The following is a 17,068-nucleotide window of genomic DNA, read 5'->3' as shown; positions in this document are numbered from 1 at the left end:
ATAGTGCTATCCCCAGTTGAAATTTTATCAAAAAAACATAAGGAATGATAGTTTTTGATCTGTATTTTTAGGTCAAAGCCCTTGTTTTTTGTTAGCCTTGAACGGTTTTGATCGTTTTTTCGACATAGTAAGTGCTCATTTTTAAGCGGTATATTAAGGAGAGGACCGTTTTAATATTAGCTACCACAAACTCCCACGTGAATTAGCTCGCATTGCTTGCTGATTTCAAAGTACTCTTCACCGTAAAATGTAGAAATCTCAAAATTCGGTTAAATGAGAACACTCCACCAGTCTTTTTTTAAGCCTTTTCCGAAAATACAGAACTTATGTGCTGATTTAGAAAAACTTTTGTCAATACCTGCTCTCTTGCATGCTCTAAAATAATAAAAGTCCCTAATCCTAAACCAATTTGAGACCCAGAAATATAAAGTAGAAATTGGGTGAACGACAGAAAATTGAAACGATGATATGGGTAGGGGAAAAAGATATCCCGTTCACCAATTTTTGGACAACCAGAGTTGTTTGCCCCAGGCTCAGGTCCAAATCATAAGCATCATCGCCTTCTGTGACGTCATAAATGCTACAAATGTCTACCAGTCCTCAGTATCGTATTTGTACTGCTGTTTGAATCTATCTTGCAGCTTGCACAGGTTTGAGTAACGTTTCTTCTCGTACTTCCACGGGCAGCACGTACCCCTTCCCGTCCTGTAGAACTTGGCTCTCCTCTTCCATCGAGGTATGACGACAGGGGGCCAGTAATTGCACACAACAACGCACATGGAGCGACCACCTACATCGACCATTTTAGAAAATTTGGTAATAAAAATTTTAAAATAGCACATCATTGGAAAGAATCGAATAGCATAGCAAAAAAGAACGATAAGTTTTGAAGTTTTAACCACTAACATATATGCAAAGTTATTTGGATTCAGCCGTGAAATACTTAAAATTCTCGCAGTCAGCAGCCCACTTCAATGTTACCATCAGCGAACTTTGTGTTCAGATAAAATAGTTAACTGCAAAGCGCAGTTGAAAGCTTTTAAATGGACGCATATCAATTTATACTTATATTACTTTGATATAATTGCCGCCAGATTACCACAATAGCTGCGAGATTGACTTGCGTGTATAAAACTATGCCGTATAAAACAGGTAGAGATAAACTGAAAAAGTTGTCGACGCGCTCAAAAAATTATGGAAAACACATTCAGCGCTAAATTGATATGCAAAACTCACTCCGCAAAAAAAGTTTTTATTTGCGACCTTTTTGCACACATGAGTTCCTTGGACCTTCAACTAATTCAAATTAGAATTAAGTTTTAAAGCGCAAAAGTCATTTTATTGAGTGAGGTAAGCCGCGCACGGTAAGAAATTTAATCACGCGAGTAACCCAAAAACTTTCAGTTAAGACAGAGAAGGGGACGACACACTCGCAAAAGTGAATAATGAGATTAAGAAGTCATTCACAAAAACCGAACTTTTCAGCTTTGTTGTGTGAACATATATAATACGAATAAAAGCGTCAGAAAAAAAACAAAACACGACAAGTGCTGACCTACAATTCAAAGCATTTTTTACAAACAACTAGACGTTGAACGGACCATGAAATGAATCCAAATGAAAAAATAAAAAATCATAAAACAGTAAATAATGAAATGAAATTGTTCCAAGTGAACAAAAATCCAATAGCGAGACAGATAATATTCGTTCATACACTGTTTTTCACACTCTACTTTAAATATGGAGTGAAAAAATTCCACGTCGCAAAACTGCTAGTTTTTTCATTTTTCTTGTTTCGACCCTTTTGATTTCCTATGCTACAATCGCGTTTACACTAGCAAAAAATTTTTCATCGGAGTGAAAGCAATTGAGACCATAAAAATGAAAAAAAAAGCGTGAAAAATTCAGTTGAATGTTTTTGAACAAAAACCAATCAATGGTCAAGTAGAAGTTTTGCATTCAAAAGACACACACATTTACAACAATTGCTTCAAACTTCATTCGATTGCAATTAAAAAACAAAAACCGACAAACGTTGGACAAATTGTTTGTGCACAACAGGCGGAGCGGGCAATTTTAATTCAAGGACTGTAGCCTAGATTAAATATGGGTGCAAAAACATCTGACCAGTTTGGGATTCGAACCCACAACCTCCGTAGTTCTCGATAGAAGAATTCATCAGTCGGCTACCAGGTCCTTGAGATTTCCTATGCTACAATTGCTTTTACTTGAGCAAACTTATCCGAAAGTGGGAGCACTTGAGAACATAACCGACTAATGTCGGGCGAACTGCTCTCAAAGGACCGGTGAGTGGCTGGCTTCGGTAGGTGGCTTAGGAACACTAGCATTAGGGAGCGGTGAAAGGAGTGTGATGTGGTGGGGGGAAAGCGTTTGGTTGGTTTCAAGGGTTAGGGTAGGGGTGCGAAGGCTAGATAAGAGGGGGGCTCAACATGACAGCTGGAGGAGGGAGGACAATGGGAGTGTTGAGGGGTGGTAATGGGGGCTGATGGTGGAGGGGGGTGACTGATGAGGTCAAACTATTAAGAACAAAAACAGCCCTTCACACCATTAAATTGTTCCCTCAAAACAGTTTTGGTGAGTCGCATTCTTTGAGTATAGTAAAGTTTAGGGCTCCAAGAGAACTTAGGGCTCTGAGCGCTACCTTCTTTGGGCTCTAAACAAGTAACGCTTAACTCCGAGCGTTACCTGTTTATCCCGTTTTTGAAGGCGAAAATTCAAATGATTCAGACCAAAAAATTGCATAAAAGACCACAGGACTAATATAATTGCTACAAACTTTGTTTGAGAGCAATTAATAACTCAAAATTAAAAGAAGTATGAAAAACTTACTTGTGAAGTCAAAGAATGTTCTAGAACAAAAGTACAAAAATGGTCAAGCAAAAATGTCGCATAAAAAGACGCATTCAAAGGACATTTACAATAATTGCTGTAAACTTTGTTCGAGAACTTTTAAAAAGACAGCGCCCCAATACAATTCAATCCGTGGATATGTAAAAAAAAGAAATGCCGCAATATAGCTATAAAAATATCTTTTTGTTTCCTCTACAGTTACACCATCTGTTTGAGTAAGTGTCACATAATCTGCCGAAATCAGTTAATGTTTATGCCAAGGATCCTTCTACTCACTTCTCGTTCTCTCAAAGAACGGTTTCGATCGGAAAAATTTCAAAACAATAAAACCAAAACATAAAAAGGGGAAGTTTTGGAGGCCCTTCAACCTAAAGTGTTGCATTTGTAAGGTTCTGATCAGGCTTTTTTGGATCTTTTCGGTTTGTGCCCCCCCCCCGCTTTGTGCACATTATTTGTGCATATTATTTGCTTTGTGCATATTATTTGCATCCCCGGACGCACGTGCCATTTTTACAATGATTTACTATGTAATGGCACGTACTCTAACCCGGGGGGGGGGGGGTCCGCTCGGTCTCACAAGGTCCTTAAAGTGAACAAGTTTTGTTTGATAAATGCATACCAGCTGCACAGCCGACGTAGCTGGTGTTAGCCCACATTAACTGTTGCAGATGGAGAATAACTTCATCGGGTGATTTCCTCTTCACTTTTCCAGCCAGCTTGCCCGAACTCTTATCCAGGTTCTTCATCTACTCAAACGTAAAGAGACTCCATTGAAATCACGGCACTAGATGGATTGAAATTTGCAGCTTCAGATTATACAACGATTTATTTTCTGACACAGGGAAAATAGAAGTGCAAAGGGACTACTCTTTCTTTGATAAATTTTCTTGTTTAGTTCATCTGTTGTTAGTAACACTGCTTGTTACAAGTTAAAGATTACATCACCAGAAAGAGTACTGAGCAACCTCCATCTCAAACATATTGGACCCTTCGCCACAGCATACCTCACTGCAGTTTTCAATCTTAGCATCAGCAAAAGTCAGATCCCCTCAATGTGGAAAAAAAGTATCATCATCCCTCTTCCCAAACCCGCTAAACCGGTCAAAAGTGCCAAGTCTTATCGCCCTATCTCCCTGCTCTGCCCTGCCAGCAAACTCCTCGAGAAGCTCCTTGCTGACAGGATGGTTGAGCATCTGAGACCGACAACGCACCAGCACGGATTTAGAGCTAGACATTCGACGGTCACAGCTCTCAACGAGATTAGCGAAGACATTGCCGCCGGGTTCAACGCTAAAAAGCCACCGAAGAGAACTATCCTCGTCGCGCTGGACCTCAGCAAGGCATTTGACATGGTCAACCATGACATCCTGCTCTCACGTGCCGCAGACACCAGCCTACCAGGTTACCTCCTCCGATGGCTTTCAACTTACCTTCAGGGAAGACAGGCACAAACAAGCTTCAGGAACACCATCTCCAGCTTCAGAATCACTAGAAATGGGGTCCCCCAAGGCTCGGTGCTGGGACCACTTTTGTTCAACTTCTATGTGTCTGATGGTCCGGCCCCGCCTGCCAATATCAACATCAAATCATATGCAGACGACTTCACGGTGTATACCTCAACAGCTTGCCTACCATCAGCAACTGGGCCTTTGAACACCTACCTGTCCAACCTTGCAGATTTTTTCAATAGCCGCGATCTCCACCTCGCTGCTGAGAAATGCACTTCCACACTATTTACCACGGACCCGAAACAGTACAGTACAAAATCAACCCAAATGTAAAAATCAACGACAAGCCAGTTCCCCATTCTCAAACAATCAAGATTCTAGGCATCACATTTGACACTGGACTAACATTCACCCCACACATTAAGGACGTCTGTGCTCGCTCTCGCAAACGACTGAACGTGCTCAAAGCACTTTCTGGAACCAACTGGGGTCAGTCTAAAGAGACGCTTCTGATTACATACAAAGCAACAGTTCGTCCTCTGCTAGACTATGCAGCTCCAGTGTGGGGTCCCACCACCAGCACTACCAACATCAACAACTTACAACGAGTCCAGAATGCGGCCTTGCGAACAACAACCGGCTGTGTTTTAATGTCCAGCCAGGAACATCTGCACCAAGAAACCGAAATTCTCGAAGTCAGGCGACACACGAGGCTATTATGCGTTCAACAACAACTCTCCCGCTATTTACCAGCCCACCCAGGCCACCACATTATAACCAGGCCGAACCCCCCCAGACTCATAAAAGAATCATTGCACACCCGTTACAACAGGTATATCGAACCATACCTTGATGAAACTGAAGATAAAGACAAGATAACATCCAAAGAATACCGAAAGATTCTGAAGAACATGCATACAACAGAAGTCAAAGACGCCATCAACAACTATGAGCCGTCCAGGGTACTTGCCACTGCTGCCCCCATGAAGATACATGACAGTGAGAAAACACTCCCCAGAGGCAGTAGAAGGCAACTCGCGCAACTCCGCTCTGGTTTCAGTCCGCTTCTCATGACCTACTCGGCTAGAATCAACAATGATATGTCTGAGATGTGCCCAGACTGTAAACGAGAGCCACACACAACACAACATCTTTTTAAGTGCCCGATGAAACCCACCAATCTCTCCGTGAAGTCACTTTGGACAAGACCTGTGGAAGCAGCTAAATTTCTCTCGCTCCCACTCAACGACAACACCGCAACATCGGACTGAGGCAAATAACAACAACAACAACCAGAAAGAGTCACCACTAGATACAAATCTTGCTCATTTTCAGCTTTTCTAGAAGCAATTAAAAACGAAGAAAATTGTTTTCTTACTTTCCAAGCTTGGACGCTTTGTCTTTAGCTATCAGACCACAAAAATTACTTGATCCCGCAGTCAAACTAAGCTACTGTTAAAGTACAATGGTCGAAAACGTACGTCAACGTTCTAAATCAGAAAAAAATGATAAAATTCTAGACATGCGCAAACTTGCCTCAGCTATAAAAACCTGTACACTTTTACAATAATTGCTTCAAAGTTCGTTCGAGGGCAATTAAAAAAACATAAACCAACTAACATCGGACAAATTGCTCTCCAACGACAGACGGCAAATTTAATTCACAGGGGGCTGTAGCCCAGATAAATTATTCTTTATTCTGAATAAAAGCCATTTAGGTCACACAAAAATCAAGCCCAAAAAGTCATTCCAGAAGTGAAATCGGAAGAATGTTCTAGTACAAAGGAGCAAAAACAGTCAAGCAAAAAAGACACACGTTTACAATAATTGCCTCAAACTTCGTTCGAGATCTACGAAAAAATAAGTAATTAAAGCATTTTTCTGAAATTTCACATTTCACAGTTTTCCCTTAACTCCCTTTTTCTGATAAAAACAACCAGCTGCCTAAATTTCCCAATGACAGTAAGCTTTCCTGCTCTTAAATTATAAGCTCTTAAGCGGAACCACCATTCACTCAATGAATTTACATCTCCTTACATAGCGACTAGTAAGGCTCTAAGAGGGCTGCTCAACAACTTAAAGCCCTACGGGCTTTACCTGTTTATGTGGACGAAACGTTGAAAGAGTCGGATGAAAAATCTCCCAAGTAAAAAAGGACCATAGGACTAATATAAATGCTACACACTTCACTTGAGAGCAAATAAGAATCAAGAGCAGCGCAGTATAGCAATGCTCAGCTTAAAGCTACAAAAAAGAATTATTATTGTTGTTAAACACGCTAATTTAATAAAACACACTCATTTCTTGGAATAGCTGGCTCTACGTGTTTAATGCAGAAAAGAGGAAAATAGGCGTTGCGCAGTAAAGTTGTGTCTAGCAATTGTTTTCATCGGGCCTTGAAGGATTGATTTAATTTTTTAATGGATGTTGATCAAAACCAAGACTAAATTTGTCTAAACTACACAATTATTAAAAAAAAGTTTTATTTAAGTAAAAAAAGTTAATTGTTTCATTTGGTGGGATGGAATTGCATTCAAAAATTGGTTTTTTCTTCTATGTGAGAAGTTGTGTTCATATATTACCTCACTGCGCCAGCTTCCAACTGCCTCAGCACATTGTTTACCACACGGTTCTCTCCTACTCGGACTCCACCAGATGTTCTGCCCTGTTGAGAAGTCCCACCTTTTGTGTCCAAAAACACCTGCACACTCCGCAAATTTTACCGGATCTGTCAACACCGTCAAAACACCACTTACAGTCCTTTGTGAAAAGGACAGACAATCGCTGATATTATTGTTCCAGCACTTTTTTTCAAAATTGGGGAATATATATATATATATATATATATATATATATATATATATATATATATATATGGGAGGCGGTTTTTTTCTTCAGTCAAATTTCTTCAGTCACGAAAACGAAAAACTCCCATTGAAAACTTATAAAGAGAAAGCCTCAATTTAACAGTTTTAAAGTTCTTTTAACATTTTAACAAAGTTTAATGTGAAAACCTATAGGAATTTTAGGAAAATTCGAAAATGTTAAAAGATAATCAAGACACGTTACTGTATGTATGCATATTTGTAAATATTTAACTTAACAAGTTTTTAACTCCTGACAATGCAAGTTATTGCGAAAAGTTTCGAGTAATTCAACAATTTTATATCGACATTTAACGCTTTTTAGCTTTTGACTTTCCGTTTAAGCATCGTAGAGCAAAAATAAAAACACCACTTCAGGCAGACCCAAAGTGGGTTCTTTTTACAGCCTTAAGGGATATAGTGCAGCAGACGAAAATACAGAATGTGTGTTCTCCAAAAAACAGAGACTGAGAAGACTATTCTCTCCTTTATAGCGCCAGCACGCCTGACTTTAGTCAGTCTGATAGATAATTTTATTATGGGTATACCATTGACTCCAGTACTGGATACTATTATCACCGTGTTTATTGAAGTTTATCGTCAGTGTTTTATAGCGTCGGTTACTCAGAGAGAACTTCGCGCAGTTAGTCTACTTCTCACGCAAAAATATGTAGCCCTAACTCTATATCTTTTAAAGTTGTCAAACGAGACCACATAATTGCCTTAGCTGGTGCAATTTAGTTAACAAATTCTAAACGTAAAAAATCGTTTTTACAATTTTTCTTTTTCGGTTCACCTAAAATTTATTGAAAAATTATGATCCTTTAAAAATATTCCGAAGAGTGAAAACGTCAAAACGCAACTCTGCTCATGACAAATGTGCCTCAATTCTACTAAATAAGAGCCTTTTACGCACCCTTTTATATTAGACAGGTAGAGTGCAAAAATTGTCAGAAATCTAGAAAATTAGAAAAGTTACCTAATGTTTGTCACGATTTGTGGTTTTAAAAATGTTGGAATCTGATGTAGTGTTTATTAGATTAAGTATCAGATCTGCGAGATTTTTAAAAACGAATTGGCCAATTGTACTAATGAAACATAAAAAACTTACAAAATTTTTGGAAAAATTTCAAAAAAGTTCTTTTCCATTGTTAATATCAAATTTACTATTACCGATAAAAGTGCCTCAAAAAGTCCACACCTAATTTTCCAGATAAAACAAAAAAAAGATTTAATTGAACGGTGATGAACCATGGTTAAAGTTTAGTAGCCAAAAACAAAATTTTACTTTTTTGGCGTTGGAGTTTACATCTATGCTTGTGTAGACGTGCTTTTGTGGGTGTAATTGTATGAGTTCGTGTGTCTGTGTTTGTATATGTGTGTATGTGTGTTATGTGTGTTGTGTGTGTAAGAAGAAAGAGTGAGATGGAAACAAAAATGGTTGTTCTGAGAAGGTTGTTTCCTTTAAATATTACACAGAAAGAGGCAGAGTGCAAAAATAGTCCTGAATCGTAATAAATAAAAAGATTAATAATTATTTGTTACAAATTGCGGTTGAATATTTGTCCAAAACCAAAATTGTTGTTTTCAAATCTTGCTGGTTCCAGATTTGAGAGATTTTGAAATTTTAATTGTTTCATTATGCTCATGAAACAAAGAAAAACAAAATTTTTCTAAAAATTTCAAAAGGTTCCTTTCAAAATTTAGTGACAGAGTTACCAATATACTCTCCTCAAAAAGTCCAAACTTAGTTATTAAGAAAAAAACAAAGAAGACCTAAATGAAATGAACGATGATGAACCTGGAGTAATGATCAGTTGTACAAGTAGTTTTCTGCAAAAGCAATAAGTTCCTTTCGGATACTTCCAGTGGCAGCTCTGGCAGAAATTTTTCGTTGTTTTACAATCTTGAGAGACATGTTGGAACATACAGTGCTGCAAACAGACTCGCACAAGCCATCTTGATTTCTGTAGTGAGGGTTCAAGGCTGAGGTCGTAAAAAACTACGATTTCTGTACAATCAGATAAGTCACTACAAGCAACACTAGTAGTAAGAGAATCTGCCATATGCTTGTAGGGGGGGGGGGGGTTCGGACCCCCCCTACAAGACTTTTTACCACCGAAAAACTGATTTTCTCTTTGTGAAACAAAGTTTATTGGCTAAGTTTTGCCAGCCTGTGAGAAGTTCTTGGGTTAAGCAGTCTGGCGAAACTTATCCAAAAAATTTTGTTTCACAATGAGAAAATCAGTTTTTCGGTGGTAAAAAGTCTTGTAGGCGGTGGGGTCCGAACCCCAGCCCCAACAAGCAAATGGCAGATTTCCGCTGTGGCAATGTTTGCTGTATATAGAATAAGGGGTTACCTAAGTTCTAGACTCTCACCAAATGTTTTTGGTGAAAACATACAAAAATTCAATATAAGACACCAGAGGCCAAAAAATTTCAAAAAATTGAAAAATTTTTTCGAAAATTTTTCAAAGTTTTTCAAAGTCCTAAAATGGTCTGAAATGGATTTTGCGCTATGAAAGAGCACTCAAAAGTGATTTTTTGTTGACTTCACTTTTTTCACCTATGCAGTATGGGGGTCGAAACACAAAAAAATTTCAAATTTTTGAGGAAAAATTTTCAAAATTTTTCAGAGTCCTAAAATTGTATGAAATGGGTTTTGCGCTATAAAAGAGCCTTAAAAAATGATTTTTTGTTGATTTCACTTTTTTCACCTATGCAGTATAGGGGTTGAAACACACAAAATTTCAAATTTTTTCCAAAATTTTACGGAGTTCTAAATTGGTATGAAATTGATTTTGCGCTATGAAAGAGCAGTCAAAGGTGTTTTTTTGTTGAGTTCACTTTCCTTCACCTAGGCAGAATGGGGGTCAACACATATGAAAATTTTGATTTTTTGAGAAAAAAAATCCAAAATTTTTTATAGTCCTAAAATGGTTTGAATTGGATTTTGCGCTATGAAACAGCCCTAAAAAGTGACTTTTGTGGACCATTTTTTGTTCAACCAGGTAAGACCGGAACAACTCAGTTTCTGGATTGGTCTGAAATAAGTCAAAGAGCAGTCAGAAGCAGTTTTTAATGACAATACTACTGCAAATGTGCAGTATGATGTGGAAAGCATGTCTTTATTTTTTTGTATGCATTTGTATCTATCTATATTTCCATCTAAACAAGTATGTATGTTTGCATGAATGAGTTGAAAAATGTAATTTTTATGTCTGAATGAATAATTGAAAGAAATGGAAGAATGAAAATTTTACGTATAAATTTATGCGTACTCATATATATATATAATAATCAAAGTATAAATGGAAGTTTATATTTGTTTTTAAGTAAATATAATTGTGCTTAAGTTTAAGAATATATTTGTATGAGTATAAGCTGGAATGTATGTTTTCGTGTAGATATTGTAATTGTGTGTATATGTCAAGACGTTTATGAGTTTACGTGTGTATGTTTTTCTTTATGTATGCGGTGGAAAGTATGTATATATGTCTAAATGTGTTTGTATTTATGTATTTATATGCATGCAAGTCTGACGAGAGAGGAAGAGAGAAATCCCTGGAGGAGGGCAAATTAATTGCTTAGAAGAATGTTGTTATTCGTTTCCACGATCCAATAGTTTTATATCTTACAAACAGATTTTGACCTTCCGCTTAGTCAAAATTCACGCTTTTGTTCTTTAAACATTGGCAAACAAAATGGTACCACCGAAGACGACAACAATTTTTTGATGTTCTGATCATGCTCTTTTAAAAATTGTTGAATTTTCTACACCTATTTACCGACTATATTAAAAACTATGAAGATTCTTTACAAAAAAAAATTAAATTTTTGCTTTTGTCTTTTTATCCTTGGCAAGAAAATGAAAAAAAAGTTGAAACACAGTAGACAAAAACAATTTTTTGATGTTCTGAGTATGCTTTTTTGAAAACAGAGATTTCTCCACACTAATTCAGCTACCCTTTTAGGATTGACCAAGATTGTTTTCAGGAAAAATATATTTGAGATTAATTGTTGAGAGATAAACAATAAATTGAGCTAAGTAAAAAGAATAAATTCTGTAAAAAACCGAAAAAGTTGGTGGAAAACTATGATATGCAGGAGCAGTTGAATTTTTTTAGTTAATTAAAGTAGATTGAAAGGAATTCATCAAGAGCTTGAACCAGACAAAAGAGGAATGATGTACAAGAAGAGTAGTTTGCACTGGAACTTTAAAAAATAGCTAATTTTTCAAAAGTTTATTAGCCACTTGATCAAACAAGCAAGAAGGAACACAACCTCTGTATCTGCGGGGCTTGCTAGAAACAACTTCAACAGTGTATAAGCCTTTTTGAGTTTTGGGAATAACACTAATGGATAATGCGTGCTGGGACTTAAATCTTAAACAAAGGCGAATAGATTCTTCAGTATATGGTTCCAACATACTCAAAATATTCAATTATTGAACACTGGAAGAAAAATACCAGAGCACCTATATCCAGCAAAAATCAAATGAGTTCATTATTGTTCATCTTGGATCAAATTTACTGTGCATTCCGTAACCCAGTGTATATATTTTGGATGACTTATCGTTCGGTTAACGTTTTAAAATATCAAAACCGTAATGATGTTTGATAGAGCATAGGAAAGAGGTACATCCAATGGAGTTTGAAAAGAGCAGAGTCTATATAACATATAATTGGGCTAAGAAGCCTGGCAAACATTTCGGTATTGAACACAACACTACTGCTACCTGCTACTGTTACTACCTAATACTACAACCTGCAACTACCATCTACAGTTAGTCACTACTAATACTACCTGCTAGTACTACCTACAACTACTACTAGATACTATTACTCACTACTATAACTACTTATACCTCCCACTACAACCTACTTTTTGTACCCTCCAATATTACTTGTTTTTACTAACTATCTACAACAATGTGTTTTTGATTTTCTAAAAACGAAAACGATTCGTTTCATTAGACACTCGCTTAACATAAACAACAGAAACTGTTATCTACGTTTAGGTAACGTGGCCTGACTGAAGCAGACCGACAGACTTTATCCGCCAATATTTTCAAATAATCATCAATTGTTTGAAAGTTTTTCAAAGATATGAAAAACTCTTAAAGGCATTGTTACATACATTAACTCAGCATTTTTTAACTTAAAGTTAATTTTCTGAATTAACAATTAAAAAATCGATAGTATGATATATGAGGTGATATTTAATTAATAGAAAAGAATGTAGGGTATTTACTGTTTAGCGAACAAGTTTAATTTATTGAACTTCAAATAAGTTTTATTGCATGTTTTTTTGAAGTGTAACTTTTTGTGTACTTTTGTTACTTATGACGGATCAGTCAAAAAAATTTTGTTCAAAAGCTGATTTTTTTGTTTAATCAGTGTGTGACGTCTGATTCCATTTGCAATTAATTGAAAGATATGAAAATTAAACTTTTTTAACATTCTTATTTAAAGGATTGTATAGCGTAAAGATTGAGTACTTCACAATGCCACTGCACTATGTCTATTTAAAATATCAACATCATAGACATATGTCTGTTTCAAGAGAAATCTATAGAGTGTACCTAAATGGAGTCCAATACTTTACAACGTACCTACATTATCCAAAAAAACTGAGGTTTCACTGTATAGAGTTGTTTTCATATGTTTATTCAGAGTCAATTGTTATTTCAATTGTCAGATATTACACAACTTCTTCTGAATACTTAGGTTTCAAATTTTCGCATAGACTAAAAACTGCTGGGACTGCTTGACGAAAACAATGTATTAGTTGAGTTTCATATTAACCTTAGCTTGGGCTCAGAATTTGTTCACAGCTAAGACTGTAATTGTGATTTTGCAGTTCATCAAAAGTTTAGCGCTACATGTTTTTGCAATTTTTGTTGTTTTAACTTCTTCCTAATTTTATTGAATTTCATTTGATCCTTGTTTATCTGAAGAAAATGAAAAATAAATTAACCTCATCAAACGTTTCTTAGCAAAATTGAGTGAAACAGTCTTGTTGGATTTGAGAGCTCAAACAAAAACCTTAAAATTAGGGGTCTAGGTAAACAAATTTGTTTGTTTTCGAAGTCTGCTTAAACTAAAAGGACACCAAATGGTTCCAGAGAAGTACTTTTTAGGGAATTTGAAACAAAATTCTTCTTTTTAAGTGTTCAAAACTCAACAACCGGAGATGGTATGGCTTTGAATAAGCAAGTATAATAAAAATGTGAAGCACGGCCGATCATTTTATCTAAAAAGTTGAACCATTGAGTTTGTATTCGAGTTTGTGATCTAAAAATAGTATTCAAGGATAATTGACTTTTTTGAAAAAGACTTCTTTTTTTAGTATTCAAAACTCAACAATATGCAGTATGGATTTCGATAAGCAAGCATATTAAAACGGTGATGCTTGGTAGATCACTCTACGTAAAAATTGAAGTTTTGAGTTTGTGTTCGAGTTTGTGATTTAAAAACACTATTCAAGGATAACTGATTTTAAAAAAAGACTACTTTTAGCACTAAAAACACAATAATCGGTGATCGTGTAACTTGGAATTACCAAATATAATGAAATAAGAAAACTTGGCCTATCGCTCTATTTAAAAGTCAAAGTTTGAGTTTGAGTTTGAGTTTGTGATCTAAAAATAGTATTCAAGGTATAATTACGTCAAAATAATTGAGTTGTGTTATAAATTGAAACATGTTCTCACAATCTATTTAAACTACAGCTATATATGTGTCAAAAAAGCGAAAGAGACCTTTTGGTTTCACTAAAGTTTTTGATATAGTTTACTATATTATATAGACTATATTCACATAGTCTATTAGGCAATCTTTACTGCACGTGTTTTACAAGCATTCCTGAAGAGATAGTTTTGCATTGTTCTATAGAAGAGTACAGAAAAAACACATAATTTTCCTGGTGCTAGGAAAATTGACCGACAGAGCGCTTAGCCGACATGGAAAAAATGAGAAATTTAGCTGACAGTTTTTATCTTAATTGGTAATAAAAGTGTGATTGGTTTATAAATCAGTAGTTCGGTTGTGATAGATTCATATCAAGTCCCACAGGCCGTTGAGGCATGGCCATGGCCCGCGTGGCATGGCCAGATGCGGTTAAATAAAATCCGACCAGGGATAGACCTCCGTTACACTAGTTGATGAAAAAACTTTGGTGTATTTGCCCGCTTACGGAATACTGTTTTGAATTGACCAGTCACAGCTTCAGAATAAGTTTTATTACTCATTTTACTTAAATTGTTGGTTAAATTTCTCCTATTTTGGTTGTCTATAAACACCCTGTCGGCCAATACGGCGGCAACCAATTTGCCGAATTTAGCACAGTGTTGACATTATTTAACAATAATCCTTGAAAAGAGAGGTCAGTGCAACTCTTTGAATGATTAATTTTCTCTTAAGAATGTTCTGCTAATGAACTTTAAATATTGCAAAATAACTAATATGGAAAACTTTCAAGTCATGACCACATTAAGTAACAGTTAACACAACTAACTTTGATTTTTGCTATCATCAAAAACCGTCAACATCGAGAGTAGAGATCAAATTAGGCTCTTTGAGACCATCGTCAAACTTACAAGTGTATTTCTACAGTCAATTTGGTCGATTTGGAAAAGTTTCCAGCGTTAAAACCCTGATACCCATTATGCACCAAGTTCAAAGTTTAAACTATTTAAAACTTTTGGAAATTAGTGCTTCACTTTTCTTTGTGTTAATAAGTATTCTTGGCTTTGTGCACTTCGTTTTGATGGTATCTTTCTGAAGGGGTTTCTATGTTTTCAAACGTTTGTTTGTTATGGATCCTATGAGGATATGACTTGAGTTCTTTCAAATTTGTCAAAGAAAAAACAACTGACAAAAAGACTAATATTGATTATAAAAGCAATTAGGCTAAGAAGATTTGCTGGTTTTTTAATGCAGTATTTTAATTTTCTCTCAGCTTAATCGATGTGAGAAATATGTAAAACTGCATCTTTGAGAAAAGTTCCAGGTGGAACTTTAATACTGCGTATTTTGCTAATTGCCACCATTGTAACTTAAAATGAGTTGTATCCTCTATAGCAAAAATAGTAGAATCGTTATGTACAAGAAAATGTTTTTTTCATGAGTAATCATATAGCAAAACCTTGACCTTCCTTCAAAAAAACTTTATTGATCTGCAATTTACTCTATGAAAGCGAATCGGCGTTCTCACAGGTAACATGAAAACATTTTTTTTCGTGGGCGCTCAAAAAGAAAACCCCTAACAGAACTGCAAAATTAACAAAAGTAAGAAAAGAAACGTTTTCCACGTTAAATTTGTTTGTTATTTGAAAGACTTAAAATAAAACAATGCCTAGCTGACATAAAAAAGATTTAGATTATGCAAAACAAAGTTTTATTAGACTTCATTGTCCAACAAATGTTTATGAAATAGCTGATTTTTCATTACTACTTTAATAAATTGTACTTTTAGAACTTCAATGGTTTGCCTGGAGGACACTCATAAGAGAACGGACAAGTATTCACTTCTTGCATTTATTGGAAATTTCGTTGGGATATGTTAAATGCATACTATTCTTGATACCATAGCTTTATGGATTAGCGAAGTTTTGCGTCCGCGTTAATGAGTACTTAAGTTTGAAAATTTTATGAATTACTTAAATAACATACTGAAATACTTCATATTGACACATAGCTTTAAAAGCTACTGGGTGAATTCTGTGAAAACTAAATGTTTCATGACAAACACAAGTTGTTGCACATGTAAACAGAAAATACTAGTGCATACTTACGTCTATGGTTCAGATTGAGCCTTTGAGCAAAACATGTTTGTTATCTACTTACAGAAAACGTGAGCAGAGGGTTTCTTATCGTTCCTCAAAATAAACCACGTCATAACTAAGCAAAATCAGTACTATTGTACAAATAACTTGGCATTAAACGTACACTTTAGAACCAGTTAATATATAACCTAGAAGCAATTGTAACCATGAAATTCAAACAATAAGGCCAATTGGTGAATTTAAAAGATTTTGATTTGTCCTGTTTATTCAATTGCTTTATTTAAGCTAAAGTTATACTGCAGCACACTGTGGGTCGAAATGTATTCCGTAAAAAACAATTGCAATCCTTTGTACTCACTTTCTTTTTATCTCAACGTTATCTCTCAGTAGAGTACATGTATATACGCCTTCTTGATCACAGACTAGAGAATACTTAAGCAAACTAATAAAAGTGCTATAAGCCAAAAAAATTATGCAAGAAATTTGCAGAGCAGACTGAACTTCTCACACGCACAGTGCAATTCTTCTGCTTTATGCCTAGCAATCAGATCAAAACCCAAAAATGTCAATATCCGAGGTACTTAGGAGAAACTTCAATCTATTTTACAAATGAAAACGAATAAGAATTAGTCTAACAGGTATAACAACTGTGGCCTCCTCGAAATGTTATAGGTATTCATTGGAAACTATTACTATTTGGCTAATTAGGCTAATAGAGCGAATGCTAACATCTCACTCAAAAGTTTGAGTTTTTTTTTAACTCAATGACTTGCTCATCAAAACAACTTTTTAGCGTTTTCATTTTTGACTTGTATTCCATTCAGTTAGTGTATGCCAAAACCCAAACTCAACTGCCGGTTTATAACTTATAATGTATCATATCCTAACGCAATTTGAAGGCTCTTTTCAGCGCACAATTGTCTATCAGACTCGATATGAAAACAATTTTGCCTTTATACAACAGAGGAAGGACAGTTCAATTTCAAGCTGGACTACCTTTGATCATTGCCTCATATCCAAAAAATTTATTGACTTTGTTACTACATTACCTAATATAACCGAAGAAGAAGACTTTATCAACAACTCAACCCCCTCGG

The 17,068-nt window shown here is 35.7% G+C and overlaps 1 protein-coding gene across 3 annotated transcripts in view; it reads right to left on the bottom strand.

Moving 5' to 3' along the window:
• Positions 1-415: 415 nt before the first annotated feature.
• LOC142336204 (CRISP/Allergen/PR-1-like) overlaps positions 416-17,068 on the bottom strand; it is a 34,320-nt gene continuing 17,667 nt past the window's right edge. Inside the window, exons 3-5 of one of the 3 annotated variants that reach the window (XM_075384858.1) lie at positions 6,902-7,047; positions 3,491-3,617; positions 416-790 (exon numbers count right to left, since the gene is read on the bottom strand). In XM_075384858.1, the coding sequence (XP_075240973.1) occupies positions 591-790; positions 3,491-3,617; positions 6,902-7,047 (473 nt within the window). In that variant the 3' untranslated portion in view covers positions 416-590. The remainder of the gene's footprint in view (positions 791-3,490; positions 3,618-6,901; positions 7,048-17,068) is intronic. The other 2 variants (XM_075384859.1, XM_075384860.1) reach the window with 2 other exon arrangements.

The sequence above is a fragment of the Convolutriloba macropyga genome, chromosome 3 (assembly GCF_964194025.1).
Source record: "Convolutriloba macropyga chromosome 3, txConMacr16.3, whole genome shotgun sequence".
In the NCBI taxonomy this organism is placed as follows: Eukaryota; Metazoa; Xenacoelomorpha; order Acoela; family Convolutidae; genus Convolutriloba; species Convolutriloba macropyga.
This window is presented reverse-complemented; position numbering and strand designations above follow the sequence as displayed.